This window comes from Ovis canadensis, chromosome 4 (assembly GCF_042477335.2).
Source record: "Ovis canadensis isolate MfBH-ARS-UI-01 breed Bighorn chromosome 4, ARS-UI_OviCan_v2, whole genome shotgun sequence".
NCBI lineage: Eukaryota > Metazoa > Chordata > Mammalia > Artiodactyla > Bovidae > Ovis > Ovis canadensis.
This window is the reverse complement of record NC_091248.1, coordinates 110997559-111017807: the sequence shown is the minus strand read 5'-3', so window position 1 is coordinate 111017807 and position 20249 is coordinate 110997559. Positions and strand designations below refer to the sequence as shown.

Sequence of the window (20249 nt, the reverse complement as noted above, 5' to 3'; positions counted from 1 at the left end):
GGAGATTGGAAGGGGCAGAGGAAAAGGAGAGGCTCTGATTTTTAAATTCAAAGCACTGGGCACTACTGTATAGCACAGAGAACCCCATCAATATTCTGTAAGAACCTCTCTGGGAAAAGAATCTGAAAAAGAATGGGTGTATGTGTATGTGTAATTGAATCACTTTGCTGAGCACCTGAAACTAACACAGCCTTGTAAATCAACTATTCTCCAATATAAATTTTAAAAAAAGTTTTTTTTAATGGGCATGCCACTGAAAAAAAATTGAAAGCATGGGGGACAATTCAAGTGAGTGTGAGTGGAGTTCTGTTGCAGATGTCCTTGGTTGCGGGTTATAGGAATTAACAGTGAGTACTTGGGGCCGAGGGATCTGCCCTTGGCAGGGGACAGACTTGCAGCCCCTGGCAGTCTGGCGGGAGCTTAGAGGCCATCCCAGCCACTGAGAACCAGACAGCTCTTCCACAGGGATGCGGAGACTGTAAGGAGGCCGCTTGCCCTAAGGAGAGGTAACCCCCCCTACCAGCAAGTTTCCAAGAGAGGCACGCCTCGTACTTGTGTCTCTTTCACTGCCGGCATACCACACCTTTCCAGGTCCTCCTCGCCCGTCACTTTGTCGTAGAGTGATACATGGAAAGTTCTAGAGGCCATGTTTGAGTGGAGACCTAGCCTCACCGTCAGGGATGGAGACGGGGTGTGTGTGTGTCTGTGCCTGTGAGTGTGTCTGCACATCTAAAAGTCCCCAGTGTGGCAGCTCAGGCTCAGAGTGAGCTTCTCCATTCACTCACTCATTCAACCAAGATCAAGACTGGCCACGCACCCGCTGCGGGCACTCTACTGTGTGCCCAGTTCTTCTTTCACCCGCTTTCCAGTCTGTGTGGCAAGAGGCTGAGTGACAGTGACCTGGGTTACAGCGCTGTCAGCCTCTGGGGACCAACAAAATAAACCGCATAAGTAAGATCCAAAAGCCTCAGTACTTTGCCCTCCTGGGAGACGCCACAACCCTGTATGTCCCAGAGAAGCAGATCCTGGCCACTCTTTTCCCACTGAGGCTCCTCATGGCTATTCTATTTCTGCCTCCGTGGGAGACAGGTTCAGGCCAGGACAGCTAGGAGAGCTGCAGTCGTGTCTTGAGGCTCTTGAGGGGAGCAGCAGAGACTGGGTTCACATGCCTCTGTATTGGAGGCACGGGGTCCAGGTGGAGAATTCAGAGGGTCCCGGGACACTGGTTTCTAGATTTAGTCTGCTCCCACCCTGCCTCTCCAGCCTTAGTTCATGTCCCTGCCTGCCAGGTGAGACCCCCACCCTTGCTGCCTGATTCCTGGGCCTGATCGGGAGGTCTGGCAGGTGTAGACCTTGACCAGAAGGTCTGGGGAGGATGTGAGAGGAGAGAGGAAATGGGAATCCTGGGGTGGCCTGCATCTTTAAGGATGAATAGCACTGTTTGCTCATTAGGGAGATTATTTCAAGCAAGACGGCAGCCAGAATGCTCTAATGCAAGCATCTGCCTGCTACCAGGAGACGATATTTATTGTTCAATTCTTCAATGGATGTAAATAAACAGCCCAGCCCAGATAATGTTCCAACAAACAAACAGGCAGCTGCCAGGAGCTCCCCGGATGGCTGACCTTTGCGGAGGCCACCCTGCTGTTGTTTTAATAGCAGTTCTGCCTGGCAACGTAGATGCCCACCATGCCAGGGGTGGAGAGGTGGCAGTGCTGCTTGGTGGATGGGCTGGTAGGAAAGCGGGGCTAAGCAGATTATCCTAGGCTGGAGACTGAGCGGCTTCGAAGAACTGGTGAGGAGGCCTGTGTGTACCGGAAATGTGGCTGGTCCAGACTGAGTTCCGCTGTCAGTGTGAAATACACACCAGATTTCAAAGACATGGTATGAAAAACGCGTGTAAGATATCTCATTGACAATGTTTATACTATAGACACGTTCAAGGGAGACTATTTTGGGGCACAGTGGGTTAGTAAAAACATAGATTACTAAAATTAATTTGGACATTTCCCTGGTGGTCCAGTGGTTAAGACTCTGAGCTCCCAATCCAGGGGGCCTGGGTTTGATCTCTGGTCAAGGAACTAGATCTTGCATGCTCCATCTAAGACCCCACATGCCAAAACTAAAAAAAAAAAAACCAAACAAACAAAAAACAGACCCACTGCCCACCAATGCCACAACTGAGATCCCACATGGTAACTGAAAAGATCCTGCACACCACCACGAAGATCCTCCATGCTATGACTAAGACCTGGCACAGCCAGAGAAATAATAAAAATAAACATTTTCTGAAAGAACTAATTTTACTTTTTTATTTTGGGATACTTCTCTGGTGGTGGCTCAGACAGTCAAGAATCTGCCTGCAATGAAGGAGGCCCAGGGTTGATCCCTGGGCCGGGAAGATCCCCTAGAGGAGGGCATGGCAACCCATTCAATATTCTTGCCTGGAGAATCCCATGGACAGAGGAGCCTGCAGGGGTCACAGTCCATGGGGTCACAGTCCATAAGGTCACAAAGCATTGGACATGACTGAGCAATTAACACTTTTATTTTTTAATGTAACCACTGCTGGAAACTTTAATTGCCCATGTGGCCCGCATTTGTGGCTAGCGTTGTATTCTGCTATCCCGTGCTGTCTAGAACCTTCCACTGGGCCTGTGGTGAGGCCTGAAGTGATACCTCACCCTTCAGGCCTTGGAGAACACCTCTGCTCTCTCCTCAGGACAGGGCTCCATGAAGCTGGCCAAAAGTTCCCGTCAACCCCTTTTTCATGTGTTCATTCTTGCCTCCCTCTGCCAGCGTATCTTTATAAAATCTGTTAGTGCCACTCATTTTGCTACTTCAGATCAGTCTTCCTACTGACTAAAGAGATTTCTTCTCTGAAGCGGCTCTTTGAATGAATATGATATTACCCACTATGTGTTGTATTAGTCAAACTCTCATGGCTGGTGGTGCCGTGCAGTGGTCCTGTTATTCTGTGACATGCACACGCTCCCTTGAGCCTCGACTGGGGCTGGGCTGATAATTCCTGGTTACACTCCAGTCAGTTGGCCAGATCTCCTGGGAAGAAGGAAAAGAGGCCTTTGAATACTTCTCTGCTATAGGATTCCCCGCTTGGCCTCATCCGTGTGAAATCTGAGCCCATTAGGAGACTAATATATCAGAGGGTGGGCTCCTCTGGTTGCTCTGCAGTAAAGAATCAGCCTGCAGGGCAGGAGACGCAAGTTCCATCCCTGGGTTGGGAAGATCCCCTGGAGGGGGAAATGGCAACCCCCTCCACTATTCTTGCCCGGAGAATTCCATGGACAGTGGAGCCTGGTGGGCTACAGTCCATAGGGTTGCAAAGAGTCAGACGTGACTAAGTGACTGAACACACACACACACACACACACACACACACACACACACACACACTCCCAGAGGGCAGGGCAGGCACTCACTGATCTCCTCCAGAAGCTGGCTCGGAGTCTAGTATACACTGCACATTCCATGAATGCATGCTGGATGATGAGTGCAGACACAGCGTGAGGGGTACAGTCTCCTCCTTGGTGTCAACCTCAGAGAATAACATCTTCTCAACACCCAAATGGACATGAGGGGGTTCTTTATATTTTCTACCTTAAATCAATATCTATTTGCATTCTTTCTCACTGCCTGGTTGGTACGCAAGTATCATCTGTGCTGTATAACGTAATACATTTTATTTGTCCTAATGTGTAAGACAACAAGTCTTGTTTATTCTAAGCTGTCCCCTCCCAGGCTTCAGGGTGGCCCCTGTGATAGTGATGGAGCCAGGGCCACTGGCCACTGTGCCTCCTTTCCTCTCAGCTGTGTCTTTGTGGCCTGGGAGAATCTTTCCCAGGCTGTCCCCAAGTTGCAGGCATCTGGTTTGTTCTCACTTACCAGGGGTGGACTGGACGTGATTTTCTGTATCTAGAAGAACTTCATCCAGAGAATGGCTTCTGTTTGCCTCTTTTTCCCTGGAATCCCATTTGAAAGCTGCCGGTCATTCTGTTGGACTTTTTGGCTGCTGTGGAGTATTGGGAGCTATAAATGGTAACAACGAAGCTCTCCCTTTTTGATCCTGCTTCCTACCTTGATCTTGCCTTGATCAGCTCAGAGTCCATCCTCTGATTGGTAGAGTGTGGCTTGTTTAACCTGGAGGGAGTTGATCAGTTATTTAGTAACGACTTGCTTTTCCCATCCCTGTTGTTGTTGTTGCTTAGTTGCTAAGTCATGTCTGACTTTGCGACCCCACGAACTGTGGACTGCCAGGCTCCTCTGTCCACTGGATTTCCCAGGCAAGAATACTGGAGTGGGCTGCCATTCCCTTCTCCGGGGATCTTCCTGACCCAGGGATGGAACTCATGTCTTCTGCATTGCAGCCAGATTCTTTATTGCTGAGCCACCAGAAAAGCCCTTTATCCATCTGTGAAGTACAATTGACAAGTAAATATTGTATATATTCAGGGTATACAGTTTGATGTTTCGATTCATGTCTTCATATATTGTGAAATAATGCCACCTGATGTGAAGAGCTGATTCATTTGAAAAGACCCTGACGCTGAGAAAGATTGAGGGCAGGAGGAGAAGGGGATGGCAGAAGATGAGACGGTTGGATGGCATCACCAACTCAGTGGACATGGGTTTGGGTGGACTGCGGGAGTTTGTGATGGACAGGGAGGCCTGGCATGCTGAGGTTCATGGGGTCACAAAGAGTCGGACATGACTGAGTGACTGAACTGAACTGAATCACTGCAATTCAGATAAATCACATATCCACCACCTCATGTGTCTGTGTGTGTGTGTGTGTGTATGTGATGAGAACACTTAATATCTACCCTCTTCATGAATTTCAAGTATGCAGTATTGTATTATTATTATGGTCACCTTGTTGCACATCAGCTCTCTAGACCTTATTCATCTAATAACTGAAACTTTATATCCCTTGACCAACATGTGTGCATGCTAAGTCGCTTCAGTTGTGTCTGATCATTTGAAACTCTATGGACTGTAGCTTGCCAGGCTTCTCCGTCCATGGGATTCTCCAGGCAAAAATACTGGAGTGGGCAGCCATTCCCTTCTCCAGAGGATCTTCCCGACCCAGGGATCTAACCTGCGTCTCTTCTGTCTCCTGCTTGGCAGGCAGGTTCTTTACCATCAGCACCACCTGGGAAGCCCATGCCTTGACCAACATCTCCCTGTTTCCCCCTCCCACCATTCTACGCTCTTCTTCAAAGAGTCTGACTATTTTAGATCCCACATATAAGCAAGACTGTGCAATATTTTGTCTTTCTGTGTTGATTTCAGTTTGCATAAATGTTCTCCAGATTCACTGATGTCGTTGAAAATGGCCAAATTTCTATTTTAAGACTGAACTACATATATATAATCACATTTTTAAAATCCATTCATTCCTTGATAGATATTTAGGTTGTTTCCATATCTTGGCTATTGTGAGCAATGCTGAAATGAACATGGGTGGGCAGACGTCTCTTTGAGATACTGATTTTATTTCCTTTGTGTGTATACCCAGGAGTGGAATTGCTGGATCAAATGGCAGGTCTGTTTTTAACTTTTTGAGAAGCTACCTTAGTGTTTTCCTCAGTGGCTATACCAATTTACACACTACCAATAGTGTACAAGGGTTCCTTTTTCCATATTCTCACCACATCTGTCAGTGACTACTTACTGAGCACCAATCGTGCCTTGGGTCTTGTGCTAGGCATTGGGGCTGCAGCGTTGGGTACATCAAGCATGATCCCTGCCACTGTAAGACTTGACGACCCAGGTCTATTCGCTCAATTATAGCTCCTCCCCCTTCCCTCCCCCCCCCCCACCCCCACCCTCAGGTCCTACAGAGGAGGCACCATCTTTCTGTAGCTCATTTCCATCATGGGCCTTCTTCCTATTCCAAAGAGCTTAGGATCAGCTGTAAATGTTCCTGCTCCCTGCTCCAGACCATTTATAAAAAATAGTAAATAAGACCAGTCATAACACTACTGCTTGGCGAGTCCCCCAGTTCCCACTTCTCCATGTAGAAATGTGTTTTTTTCTATCTCTAAGTTGGTTCTCTCCATGGCCAAACTGCCCAAAGTCCCATGGAGACTCATTATTTTTAAAACCTTTTCATGTGGAAGCTTGTCAAAGGCTCAGAGAAAATCTAAATAACTCAACTGCAAGTTCTGAGCTAGGAATCAGGAGACCTGGGTTCTAGTCCTGACTGTCATTAATTTATCACTGAATTTCAGAAAAGGCCCAAAACAGCCCCCATCTCAGTTTTTTCATTGGTAAAACGAGAATGATTATGCTGGCAGTCAACATCATAAACATTTTTCAGCCATCAGATGAGACAGTGTTATTTAAGAATAACATTCTCAGCAAGGTCTAAAACAAAAATATAAGGGATCGTTATTTTGAAAATTTACGACAGCGTCTTTTTCATTCATATGCATGATTCTTTCCCAAAAGGACTGCGGAAGATAGACATGGTTCCTCCAGCACTCCTGGGGTGATGCTTGTTTACCATTAACAACTTTCACTCCTAGAAGAGATGCAGGTTTACAGACGCAGTAGGACCTGGCTCAACTTGTGTTGGTATACTATGTAAGTGCATTGAAGAGTGGACTCTGGAATTGGTCAGACTTCAGCAGGGGTGACCATGAACAAGGTATTAAAACCTCTCTGTGCCTTATTATTCCTGTAAATGGAATAGTATTAAGGCTTCATGGAGTCATGAGGTTTCAATGAGAAGATAAATCCATGTAGAATGCCTTCCATCATGCCTGACACGTAGCAGCCACTAAGTTGCTAGCAGTTCTTGTTGCCCAAGAGCCAGCAGCTAGTCCAGCCTACCTAAATTTGATGGCTGTCCATCAAATTGTCCATCATTCAGCACATCCCATCACAAACTCCTGTTATCCATGTCTTGTGTGAGACTCTTTCAGCAGATGGGTTGAACGGATGCTTTCCTTTCTGTTTCCTGAAACAAGTAGTGTGGATTGGGTGGGGTGATGTGAAGGGAATAACCACCTTTTCAATTACTGGTTTCCTGCCCTGGAGGAGTGGGCAAGGGTGGGGCCCACTGCCCCATGCCTTGCCTCTCCAGGCCTGGAAAAACTTGCCCCATTAGTGCTCCCTGGTCCACGCCTCTGTCCCTGCCCAGTTCTGCTAGGTTCTTCTGATGTCCAGCCCATCACCTCATCCTAAAGAGCAGGGAAGGTGGAGCCAAATGATAAAGACAGTCACTTAGGCACTGAATCCAGTTTCCCTCGGGGATCATAACACAGGGCACTAGAGGGGACTCCTTTCTGCCAGCATCCCCGAGGGGTGCCGGCTCCTGCTGGCAGCCTTAAGGGGCTGGAGCCCAGCCAGGCTGCACAGGATCACTCTTGTGCTGCTGCTCCAAGGGTGATTCACAGCTGGAGAGGCAGCCTGGCTGGGCTGGAGGCCAAGGCCATCACCGCGCGGTCAGACTTGGGTGGTAATCCCAATTGGTTTTGCATGAGCTCCCATTTCATTCAGATTAAGGAAAGATCTGCTCAGGGTGGACATTTGGTGGCTTGGGGGTGGGGACAGAAGGAGGAGGGCTACTGGATTCCCAGGCATTTGGATTTTAGCAGCTAAGCATGTCTCTTCTTAATTCATTCACTAGTTTTTTTTTGTTGTTGTTGTTGTTGTTGTTTTCCTGAGCTTAATGGGAAATCTGCAAAGAAGAGTCTGAACTTCATTCATTTCTTCATTTTAAAAATAAATATCTGTCAAGCACAAGTGTTTCAGCTTCAAAATTGGAAATGACTGGCGAAAGCCTCTGGAGTTTGTACATACCAGAAGCCCCTGCCTTTGGTAGTATCCCCAGAAAGTAAATGTGAACCTTATCAAGGAACAATGTCCCTCACATAACTGGAGTGGCAGGAAAACTACGCATTCCAGGGTCAGACTGGATCCTCATTCATTTGTCAGATTTGATAGCTCAGGGCAGTTATTTAATGCACTGTGTCCCGTTTTCCCCGTCTATTCTATCAGAACATATCATTAGATATTGCAGAAAACCTTTCTGTTGCTTTAACAATAAGGAAATATCCTGAGTAGCTAGAAAGTCCTGGACACATGATAGCCTTCAGGGCTATTTTGATTCAGTGGCTCAGGGACATCACCCAAAACCAATGCTTTTCATCTCTGTCCCTGACCTTCCCTGGCTCCAGCACCCCCACCCCGTTCATAAGAACAAGAGGGTTGCTAATAGTTCTGGGAGCTACCTGTTTCTTTGATCTTATGAAGGGTGAGGGGAGGTGCTTTCTTCCCCTGTCACAAGACATAGTCCTTGCTTCGCTCTAATTGCAAGTGTTGAATGGCTTGGGTCTGCTTTCTCTCCACCGCTGTGGCCAGAGAGTGAGATTAAACCGATTTGTTTCTGTCCATCGAAGGCCAACCCAGGAAGCAGGGGGTGGGTCCAGTCCCACCTAAAAGGTGAGAGAGGTTGGAATGGATCCTGGAGGGGCCATGCAAGCCAGGACAAAAAAGCTCTTGAGAAGATTATATCAATAAGGAATCATATGTAAAATCATCTCCCAGTACCTGATGTCTAGGAAGGGCTGAAAAATTGTGCTTAAGAGGAAGACAAGCAAAAAGGCTAGCACAAATCCCAAATCAAATACATATGTCACACACCACCCTGGTGTCAGAGTTCAGTGAATTTAACAGAAATGAGAGACGGCAGACTTTCGGATGAATTGGTGTTATCAGATGGCATTAATATGGTGTTCTTTCTGTAACTTAATTCCTCTGAATAGCTCTGCCATTCTCCTTGAGCTCATAAAAGGTTAAGAATTACCCATTAAAATTAAAAATGAATATATAATGGGAATATTATTTTTGGAATAATTTTCCAATAATTTGGAATATTATTTTTTTCTTTTAGTTTTGTTATTGAAATTTCTAAAATTACACCACATTATCTTATAGAGACTTGTACAAATGGCATCTAATCAAGTTTGGTGATCTCCTAGCTATTACTTTTTCCCATCTACCTCTGGCATTCTCCTCACCTTCCTACATTATTGCATGGATGGTAATGTTTGATCCCAACTTATGTGGATGGAAATATTAGTGCTCATCAATAATCATGGCAAATCTATGAGCTCACACTGGTGATGATCCTGAAGACCTGGGCCAGCACCTTGAATCAGGGGGTGGGTGGCATTGGGAAAGTCCCGTCTTTTCTAGACTTGTCCTCAGCCTTGGGGAATGTGGGCAAAAGCCTTTCCTCATGGTCTTCACATTGTTCCAGCAGTTCCAGGAAGGACTGTTAGATGGCCCAGAGATGACCTAGTCTGTTAAGTGTTCTTGGAAGATAGAATGACTCATGCCCAAAACACATTTTCCTGGAATGCCCACATGCCCTTCACTGGGGACATAAATAGAAACTCTAGGGGATTTGGGGACCCTACATCTATTCCAGAATCTGAAGCATAAGCCAGTGGGTTCATAGACAGAATAAGCCCATGTGGTGTGAATCTTCTGGGGTTCCGGCTTCTCCTCGAAGGCCAGCAGTGATCCTGGCTACCAGTTTCAAAGAATCAGCCCACATCTTTACATCCAAATTTGTTCTGCTAACAAATGTAGCTAATAATGCTGCCTTTCTGTTGTAGAGTGATGCTCTGATCTGAAGCAGCATCAGTTTTCCCATTTGCCTCATCCCCAGATTCCTCTTCCCCCACATCAGCCCCACCCTCTTATCCAAAGATACGCAAGCGAGGGTCAAAGTTGTGAGCCTAAGGCATAGTGAGCCAGAGAGAAGAACACCAGGTTCCAAGTGCAGCCTGGTTTCGCCTCCCCCCCTCCACCCCCCACTATCCCCACCCCCCACCCCCCACTATCCCCACCCGGTCTCTTGGCCATTCCCCACGAGAGGCCCCTGCTTGGCATGCGCCTCTGTTTTGCCTTTCCTGATGGTTCAGTTGGTAAAGAATCCGCCTGCAATGCGGGAGACCCGGGTTTGATCCCTGGGTTGGGAAGAGCCCCTGGAGAAGAGAAAAGCTGCCCACTCCAGTATTCTGGTCTGGAGAATTCCACTGGACAGTCCACGGGATCACAAAGAGTCGGACACAACTGAGCGACTTTCACTTCACTTCACTGCGCTCACGGCCCCTCCCTTGCCCATGAGGAGGGAAGCTCCCGGCTGAGGCTGGACATACGGCGGCTCAGGATCTGAACTCACATCTGAACTCTCTTCTTCCTCTCATCCACAGATCCGGGTAGACGGGCCCTGGGGCAACGCCCTGCAGTATGAGACGGTGCAGGTGGTGGAGCCCGGCCCCGTGCTCCGGGACATGGCCTTCTCCAAGGACCGGGAGCAGCTCTACATCATGTCGGAAAGGCAGGTAAGGCTCTCTGCGCTCTGCCAGACATTCATCTTGCCGCTAAAGACTAGCCTGTGGCTCTGTGGAAACCTACAGGAGGCTGGCTGCAGAGAGGGGGTTTGATTTATTGGGCTCAGTGTGTATCCTTTCTGTTCTGCTGCCTAGGGATGGAGGCTGAGTGCACCAGAAACAGGGAATGAAATCGTTCAGGTATCAAAATATCCATGAGTCAAAGACAAATCCACTGACTTCAGAGTGATGGTGTGTCCAGGGGCAGGGCCAACACTTGCCCTCTTTTGAAGAAACGCAGTATGGATGCTCAAGTTTCTGGCCTAGATTTTCCTACACCCTGTATAATCTCCTGCCAAGGTCACCATCATGGACCCTGGAGTTCTATGGTGGGCAAGGATTTGTCACCCCCCCAAAATAGTTGCAGGCAGCTCATGAAAGAGTCAGATGGATGGAGATTCTGAAAAGGTCTATGTGTGTGAAATGAGATGCTGAGGCATGTGTCCTGAGCCTTTGTGTGATAAGATGTATCACCGATGCAATAGCCATGAACTTGGGCAAGCTCTGGGAGATGGTGAGGGACAGGGAGGCCTGGCATGCTGCAGTCTGTGCGGTCACAAAGAGTCAGACAGGACTGGGTGATTGAACAACAGCAGCAAGAACTCTAACATGAAACCTCCAGCAAATTCCATGAGGCCATGCCAGGCAGAACAAATACGGTGTGGGGATGGCTATTAGCTGAGGTGGAGTAGGAAATGGCAAAGCTGGAGTTACTTCTGGAACTCAGCTAAGAACTCAGTTCTTCAGGGGTCCCTGAGCTTAGATCAGGACTCATAAGTTTGCAGCAGGCAGAGGAATCAATTTTGCTTTGGAAATCTGGTCCATTTAAGGCTATGTCCTGTGGTACCCTAATTCACAGAGTGTCCCACCCTGCAGGAAAAGCCCCACCCCAAGCATGGCTTTGCACTGCCATGCCTCCATTGCCTCTCTGGAGGATGGGTCATCCTGGGAGCTGTCCTCCCAGCCCATGAATATGTATACATTAGCTCTGAGCAGCCAAGGCAGATCCTCATCTTATTCATCTTCATTAGCGAGGCCTGGACTCCCCAGAGGACCTTGCTGACAGAGTCTGGATTGTTCCCTCTCTGCATAGTGGGGGAGATAAATACCACATTATGCCACCCACAGGGTTGTGCATTATGCCTTGGGAGCCCACAGCAGCTCCACCCTCCCCCAGAACTCGATGACATCTTCTCGGGGTGTGGGGCCCCCCATTCAGCCACAGTGGGACTCATTGTGGTGTCCTGGTTGAGGCTGCCATGGCCGGGGAATGGCCTGAGATGGGGATGAGCAGGGAGCATTTTATTCCAGGAGTCAGGACCCATATGAAGCTGCTCCTTTGCTTTCATTCCTTATTCCCTTCTGGTGGGGCCTACACTCTCCCTCCCTGCGTACCTCCAAGGCCCTGGATGCTGAGAGGAAGTAGCTTTCCTCTGTGGAATGAATTCTTCAGAAAAGACCCAAGACCTCTACAGGCATTGAAGGCTGTAGGATTTCTTACATCACCGGAAAGCCAGGGTTTCTGAACCTGAGACTTAAAGACTTCCAAAGAAGAAAATACAAAAGCTGCGTGGAGCCCCCTCTGATAGGTGCCTTGGGATTTGAGCTTCTTGACCTCAGCTGTCCTGATTCCCTGAGGGCACAGTTAGTGGTCAGCACCCGTTTAGGCTTGACCTGCAAGGCCTGCTGGGAGTGCTGGATTATGGGCACTTTGGGAAGAAGGCAGGAATAGATGGAGTCAAGGCCTTCATCCATCATGGCGCTGCTTCTCATGGAGAAGGGGTGGCTGCCACGCAAATCATAGCACCAAGGCCCTGATATCTGGGCCAACAATCCACTGGGGTTGCAGATTTTCAGTGGGGAGTGGTAAGGTAGCAAGACGGGTAAATAGCCAGGCCTTGTTTTCAGGATATCTGATCATAAACCATGGTCCTGCCATTTGCTAACTCTGATCTCAGGAGCTGTTAAGCTTTGTAAGCTTCCTTGTTCTCAGCTGGCACATGGAGGTAATGATAAAATCCAGGAGTGTGGTTCCATGGATCAAATGATGTAATGCGTGTAATCAACATGAATCAAGCCTGGCACAGAGTAAGGACTCGATAAGTAGAGGCTCTTATTCTTACGACATTGCACCAGGAGTGTGTGGAACTGGCTGCGTGTGGAGTTGGGCATCAAGATTCTGGGTGATCTGTGAAGGGTGGAGCACAGGTCAAGCTCAAGGCAGGCTCCTGAGCAGGGATCCAGTCCTAGTGGAGAGCAAATCAAGAACTCACAACCTGCAGCTCTGATGGCACATGAGCAGCCTGGTAAATACAGCTGGAGATACAGCAGGCCCCAGGGCATCAAGTGAGTGAATCATGAAGGATTGGAAAACTTTGCAGGCCGGGACTCCAGGCTCAGGGTATGGGCTGATGACACTGATGTCGGCTCTGCCTAATATGGGCTTCAGTTTCTCATCTGGTTAATATTTTATTGTCCCTTAAAGCTTAGCTCTTTTGCCACATTCTCCACTGAGCTGTTCCTGACCCGGGGTTTGCACCTCTATGGTAGCTCTTCTCTGAGTCATGATGACTTTCTTATTTATCTATTTTTAATTGAAGGATAATCACTTTAATGAATTGAAAGCTAAAGCCATATGATCATCTCAATAGTTGCAGAGAAAGTTTTGGACAAAATTCAATATCCATTTATGGTTTTTTTTTTAAAAAAGAGTGTCCAGAAAATAGGCATAGAAGGAACATAGCTCAAAGTGATGACTTTGATTTTTCCCTCCTACCAGACTGTCAGCAGATGGAGGACAGTTCTTTGTCTTCCTCCTTCTAAACATCAACTTTAAACCCTTTATAGGTATTCTGATGAATGAATGAATGAGCTCCCAGTGTCTTCACTGAGCCAGAGTTAGAAGAGAGAAGGACTGATACAAACGATTTATTGCTTAATTCCTAAGTTTGAACTTAGGTAATTGATGAAAAGACTACACTTTGGATAAAGGAAACCACCCCCCACCCCCAGCAAACTTCAGCCCTGTGTTTATCACTGCCATGACTTTTGCCCTGTTCTGAACTATTTTTTCCTTTGTGTTTTCTCTTGTAAAAACTTGCTGGTTAAACTTAAATAGCCTACTTGATCTCTTAAATAATAATATCATACATCTCGTGTGCTAGCCATACGTAATATTCCTGATTGTGATATTGTGATTTAAAATAAGAAAAACGTACTTGGTCTCCACCTTATGTATGGTGCAGAATTACCACAATCTTTGGAATTTCCTGAGTGATGAGAGTAATGGAGCTACTATTACAGTTATTTGCAAGCGGAATAATTCCATAGCCAGATATTGTTTCTGTTGTCATGGAGAGATGAGTTCCCTTTATTTCTTGTCCAGCAAGGGCTGCCTTCCATGTACACTTTTTTTGGGAGTGGTTGAATGCACCCTGCTAGGTATCGGTGTCATTTTGTCAAGGTCTACCTGTCTCTTGCTGGGCTGAATTATGTCTCTGTCTCTCTCCTTTCTTCTGCATGACTATGGGTATCTCCCTAGGGTGTGTGTGTGTGTATGTGTGTGTGTGCACACACACACCTTCCCCTGTGTCTGACTCTGTGCATCTCCATCAGTCTGTGTGAATGTATGTGATATATTCACTGCAACTGCTGCCCTCCCCAGGGAGCGTCTATATACGCTGAAACCAGTGCGATAAAAACCTGCCAAACTGATGGGAGGGAAGTGAGAAGAAGTGTCAGTGAGGCAGACGCTCGAAGAGCCGAGGTGGCAGAGCTGGTGGCTGTCCTCAGGTACCCTGGAGCGACCCCCTACGGGGAGGAGAAGCAGCTATTACCCCCACCAGGAAAGTGTCTTCCTTGATAGCCTCAGAGCAAGTGGCAGATTTCTCAGTAAATTTCAGCATCCCTGCCAGCCACACTCCACCTCTCCCCTGCCGGAGAGCCGGGGACCTTGAACACACGTTTCTGCTCATGAGATACATTTTCAGTTGTGTTTGGGCCAAAGCCGTCTCTCATGGAGCTCTTTGTTTTACTGACTCCCGTTGACAGTGGGTCAGCTTCAGGTGCCTGGGGACATCACAGCCTGTCCCTCTCGTAAGCCAGTGGCACTCCAGTCCTAGCTGTGGGCCAGGATACGGATGCCTTCAGGGGCTGAGGAGGTGGGTCCACCTGTGGTCGGAGTTACCTAGGAAAGCAGGGCCAGGCAGGGGTCCACCGTACTCTGTCCATTTGTCTCCATCATAATCCGGTAGGGAAGCAGTGAAGGCCTTCTTGCTTTGTGATGAATCACCCAGGCCTCATTCATTTGTTCACTCAACTAGGCAACTGCGATGTGCTGAACACGAGCTCAAGCACTGGGGATTCAAAAGTGAAGAAGCATAAATATCCTTGACTTTAGGAGCTTGTGGTTTCAGCAAGAGGAAACAATCAAGAAGAATCAGCCTGCTAAAAAGTCCTATAGTAGATTATCAGGTAATACATGCCAGGGAGCAGGGTAAGGGAATTCAGGAGGACTGCTCAGGGTGAAAGTCTTAAATTTAAAAAGCACAGTGATCAGAGAAGGCTTCCCAGAGAGCAAAGACATCAAAGCGAAGGGGCCTGTGGAGGACCCCTATCCCCTTCTGTGTTTTCTGTATTTCTGTTCATGCTCTTTGCCTGTGAAACGGAGAGATGGTGAAGAACACGCGGTGGAAGAGAGGGCTTTGGGGAAAGGATGCTTTGTAAATGATTTTTACCATGTTGTGAGTTTCAGAAGGAAACTTGGCTCAGGGGAAGGTGATACTGGGGTTCAAGGCTCACACCCCTTGGGACTCGCACCCTCTCTGGGTGGTGCTTCTGCCGAGGACCCTCTGTGTGATAAGCAGACCATTATTGCCCCTCTGTGCCTCAGTGTCCCTCCCTGCCCCCACCTGCCTCCTGGGATGTTCTGAGACTAGCCGGCATGAAGTCTGACAAGCTCAGAGGTCCATGGACCTTGGTCTCATACAAGTGCAGTCCTGGGGTCCACGGTGAGGCCTCCTGTAAGAATGATTTCCCTCCCTTGGTGCTGGGTCCCCGCCCCCGCAGGGCCGAACTGTCTGCTCCAGTTTGCATTTGGATGGCTGACACTCTGACGAGGCCATTTGGACGTTTGCTCCTGGCACCCAGACAGGGCTGTTCCCAATAGCTCCTGGGAGAGTGGGCTTGAAGTGCAGGTCTGAGAGCAAGTGATAGCCCGTGAGCCACTGCAGGCATTCACAAAAAGAGAAGAGCGGTTGCCCCGTTTCCCCCAGTTTCACTCAGGTGGACACCTTCCCACTTGTCTGAAGCTGTTCCCAAAGGATCCTGGGCAGCATCGACTGAGATGTTCCACTTCTCCCTTCCTTCTAATAAAGGCAGAACCTGGACTTCCCTGGTGGTCTAGGGGTTAAGAGTTCTTGTGCTAATGCAGAAGATACGGGTTCAGTCCCTGGTCCAGGAAGAGCCCACATGCCATGGGACTAAGCCCGTGCACCATAGCTACTGAAGCCCCCTGCCCTAGAGCCCACGTTCAGCCGCAAGAGAAGCCATCGCGATGACAAGCCCATGCACCGCAAATGGAGAGGAGCCCCAGCTCACAGCAACTAGAGAGAGCTTGCACACACCAACGAAAACCCCAAATCAGCCCCCAATCAATCGATTCATTCATCTTGAAAGCATGGCAGAACAACTCCCTGGGAGGGACCTGGGCAGGGGAGATGACTTCCTGCTCCAGGTTAGACACTCCGGCGCTGGTAGCTGAATTCTCCATCGCGCCATAAAACCTTAGGACCAGAAAAGCCCCCAAGGCTTCTCAGGCCCAGCTCTCTCCTGCTGCCTTTGTCTCTGATTCATGAGCAGACTGAAGCCCAGAGAGGTAAACAGCTTGTTTAGAGTCACACAGCAGGTTGGCAGAGGAGCCAAGTTAGAACACAGCTCAGCTCCTACTGCAAGGTCTGCTCCGGACCCCGCTTCCAATGAGGACCGTGGAGCTCTCGAAGGGGGCGAGAGTCCTCTTCATCTCCTAATCTTCCCAGCAGGACAGTTCTGCATCCCAATCCTTGGCCACCAAAACAAGCTTTCGAAATCGAAAAGGCTTGCTGGGGTGGGGTGAGCTGATTGGGACGCTGCGGGTGATGATAAGAACTCAGAACCAGGACTTCTGTGGTGGTGGTCCGGTGGCTAAGACTTTGCGACCCCACTGCAAGAGCCTTGGGTTCAATCCCTGGTCAGGGAACTAGATCCCACATACCATAACTAAAGATGTCACATGATGCAACTAAGGCCTGGTGCAGCCAAATAAATAAACAAAAATAAAAGAACTCAGAACCCCCCCGCTGCTGCGTGAAGAAGGGCCCTTGGTTTGTTTATTCTCCCAGTCCAGTGCACATTGGGACAAGAGCCCCTTTCTATTCTAGAACATCCTGGGGGTACACAGAGCTCTAGACACAGCCAGGACACCCCATAAGGGGAGTGCGCAGCAAAGCACCCTAACCCCACACTCCTTTTCCAACAGACTTGCGTCTGAGGGGGACACTCATAGAAAGTGTAAAACCCTCTAACATCTGAATAGAGTCAAATTCAGCAGCCTCCGTGAGAGGGAAAGAATGACAGTGGCCTGGCGAATGTTAGATGATCATGGGGGTGCCTGGCAGGCAGAAATGTGTGCGAGATGGAGACGCTGGGACGATAAGGAATAGGTCATGTAGATGGGGCTTCACCCTGACGCTCAGAGCTCATCTGCTCTGCTCCCCGGAGCAAGTCACTCAAGCAGAGTTTGTGCTTCAGTGTCTTCATGCAGAAAGCACAAATGATAATAACCAGCTTTCAGGGCTTTTAGGACTAAAGGTAATACACGGAAAGTGTCGGGCGTGGGCGGTATCACTATTGTTATTACTATTATTACTAATACTCTTAGGAACACCCAGACGAACCACTTAACCTTTGGTGGCTAAAAGCTAGTTCACCTTCAGCCACCAGCCCCCCACAATCCCTGGGCACCCCCCAATACCCTTTAGAATCCCCCAGAAAAGCCTGAGCACCCCCTCTTCATATCTGTTAGCACCAGGAGACTGAGGGCTGGGGGCCTGGGGTCTCCCATCCCAGTTAGATAGAGCTGCATCCCTGCGAAGGGCCTGGCAGGGTTATCTTCATAACTGCTTCTGCTTGTACATGCATGCTAAGTCACTTCAGCTGTATATGACTCTTTGTGACCCCATGGAGTGTAGCCCGCCAGGCTCCTCTGTCCATAGGATTCTCCAGGCAGGAATACTGGAGTGGGTGGCCATTTCCTCCTCCAGGGGATCTTCCCGACCCAGGGACTGAACCCTCACTTCTTATGTCTCCTGAACTGGCAGGGGGGTTCTTTACCACTAGCGCCACCTGGGAAGCCTCAGGGAAGGCATTTAGTTTTGAGTCCAGCCCCACAGAGCTTGAGGTCATCACAGACTGGGCATCTGAATAGCTTCTGGCTCCTCACCTGTCAGGACCTCTAGGGCAGACAGGAAAATGGTTTGTTCTCCTTCTCTGTGCCCTGAACTAAAGAAGAGCCTGTACTAGAGGGAGGGCAGAGGTGGGCAGAGAGGGGGCGGAGTGGGAGGAAAGACAGGAAACCTGAGGGCCAGGTGATTAGGGGAACGCCCGGCAGCCCTCTGATCCTGAACTCCACTCGGTGCCAGGGTCCCCGTTATTTCAGGCACTTGAAGTACTGTCGTAAAGGCAACGACCTGTAACATCCCACTCAGCAGCACGTGCAGAGACTCCACAGTATGGGCAGACAGGGGCAGGGGCTGCGTCTCTGCCACCTTTCAGGTATCTCTCCATGTGTGTTTATTGAGTGCCTACTGTATGCCCAGTGTAGGGCCAGGCACTGTGCAGAATAGAGAAAAGCAGAGCACAGTATGTTCTGGAAGCTCTGTGGGAGTGAGATGGGTGCAAACTCCAGCTTACAGGATGTTGAAAAGAAAGGTCTCCAACTGCTGGGGTTGCCTTAGAACCACAGTGTGTGTGCTAAGTCACTTCAGTCATGTCCAGTTCTTTGTGACCCCGTGGACTGTAGCCCACCAGGCTCCTCTGTCCATGAGATTCTCCAGGCAAAATCACTGGAGTGGGTTGCCATGCCCTCCTCCAGGGGGTCTTCCTGACACAGGGGTCAAACCTCCACCTCTTATGTCTCCTGCCTTGGCAGGTGAGTTCTTTACCACTAGCACCACCTGGGAAGCCCTGTGCATTTGGGGTCCTGGAGAAGGTGGATATTAGCCCAAAGGACACACTCTCCTTGCAGCTTAGGTGGGTATCGCGAGGACTCTGGTCTAGAGACAGAGCTCAGGGTATGTGTCCCAAGACAAGCCTCAACTCCACAGGCACCCCATTCCCTAACCCAGGGTGGGTGCAGACGGAAACCATCCCCTACAATCCCACCCCTCTCCCCTTCCTCCATGGATAGCATCTGAACGGAAGTGGTTAAGTTCAGTGAGAACTGATCTGAGTTGTGCTTGAAGTTCTGCAGAAAAAGAGAAATACTGGATCCTTAAGTGAGTTGTGTGCTCAGTTTGAATATTGATGAGAAGTTTTCGAAAGTAAATAGACGCGTGTTAATTTGTGCCATTGTTTGAGAGGACTAGTTGGCATTAGTGATGTCACATGACTTTGCTAAACACAGTATAGGTATAAAAGTAGAAATTACAAATAGTAGAATTATATCTGATCTGTCTTGTAATTGCCTTTCAAGTATTACATGGAGACAATGGAGACGTGAATTTGAAACTGACTCAGAGACAATGCAATCATTTCATGGGAATGTATGATGGTTGAGGAAGAGACTGTCTGGATATTTAAAGAAAGTTGTGCAAAACAATGGAGTAGAGAAATAGGTATATCATCCTCAGACAGGGTTCAGTGCTGGTGCGGAAGGCATTCTAGTACCTTCTGAGTGGCTTGAGGGTGTCCACAGCATGAGCCAGAACCACCGGTCCTGATTTCCGGTCTTGGCTCTGCCACTTTCTACCTATATTACTTTGAGAAAATTATTTAACCTCTGGGTATTTCATTTTTCTCAGCAGTAACACAGGGAAGGGCTAGTGCCCACTGACTGAGTGATGCCTGGCACTTAACAAGGGCTCAACAACTCTTAGCTTTCATCTTTATTATTAATATTTTCTATTAGAAGGGTGCCTATATTTTATTGAAATGATTTCCACCTATAATATTTTTGCTTCCCTCATTCATATGCTCACTCTTGTCTTCTCCAAGACCTGTGAGGCCCATTTTTTGGTGCCTAAAATAGCAGAGAGAAAACCAAGGTAGCCTCCATGGGCTCCTAGCCTGAATCTAAGGCACTGAGGCTGCAGTAGTGGCCTATTCGTGCACAACTTGCTTCCTTGAGATGTCACCTTGGAAGGGGGTCACCACTCACATCTGTGGGTCCTTCAGGGTAGGAGGAGAGACCCCTCAGGGGAAATCCTACTTCCCTGCAGCCCCCTTTAGTCCACATGACTTGGTGATAAGCGCTCACTCTCATTAAGACGAGGGAGTCTCAGGAGATGAGCAGTACACACGTGACGTGGGACATGTCCACAGGTTCTCCCACATGTCCCTTGCCTCGGTGCCACTTCAAACATCAGCTAGTCCAGGGTTCCCCAGATTTCATCCTCAGCCAAAGTTTTTCAGGATATTGAAAAATAAAAACAAGCCTTCTTTGGTCTAATGCATTTGGAGTATTCTTGCCTGGGAAATCCCATGGACAGAGGAGCCTGGTGGGCTATACAATCCATGACATCACAAAAGAGTTGGACGTGACTTAATAACTAAACAGCAATGAGT

At 48.5% G+C, this 20249-nt stretch overlaps 1 protein-coding gene across 2 annotated transcripts in view; it reads left to right on the top strand.

Annotated features, from left to right (window-relative positions):
• The window catches only part of PLXNA4 (plexin A4), a 487488-nt gene that overhangs the window by 301302 nt on the left and 165937 nt on the right, over positions 1-20249 (top strand). For both annotated transcript variants that reach the window (XM_069586982.1, XM_069586983.1), the window contains exon 4: positions 10251-10382. In XM_069586982.1, coding sequence (XP_069443083.1) covers positions 10251-10382 — 132 coding nt within the window. The remainder of the gene's footprint in view (positions 1-10250; positions 10383-20249) is intronic.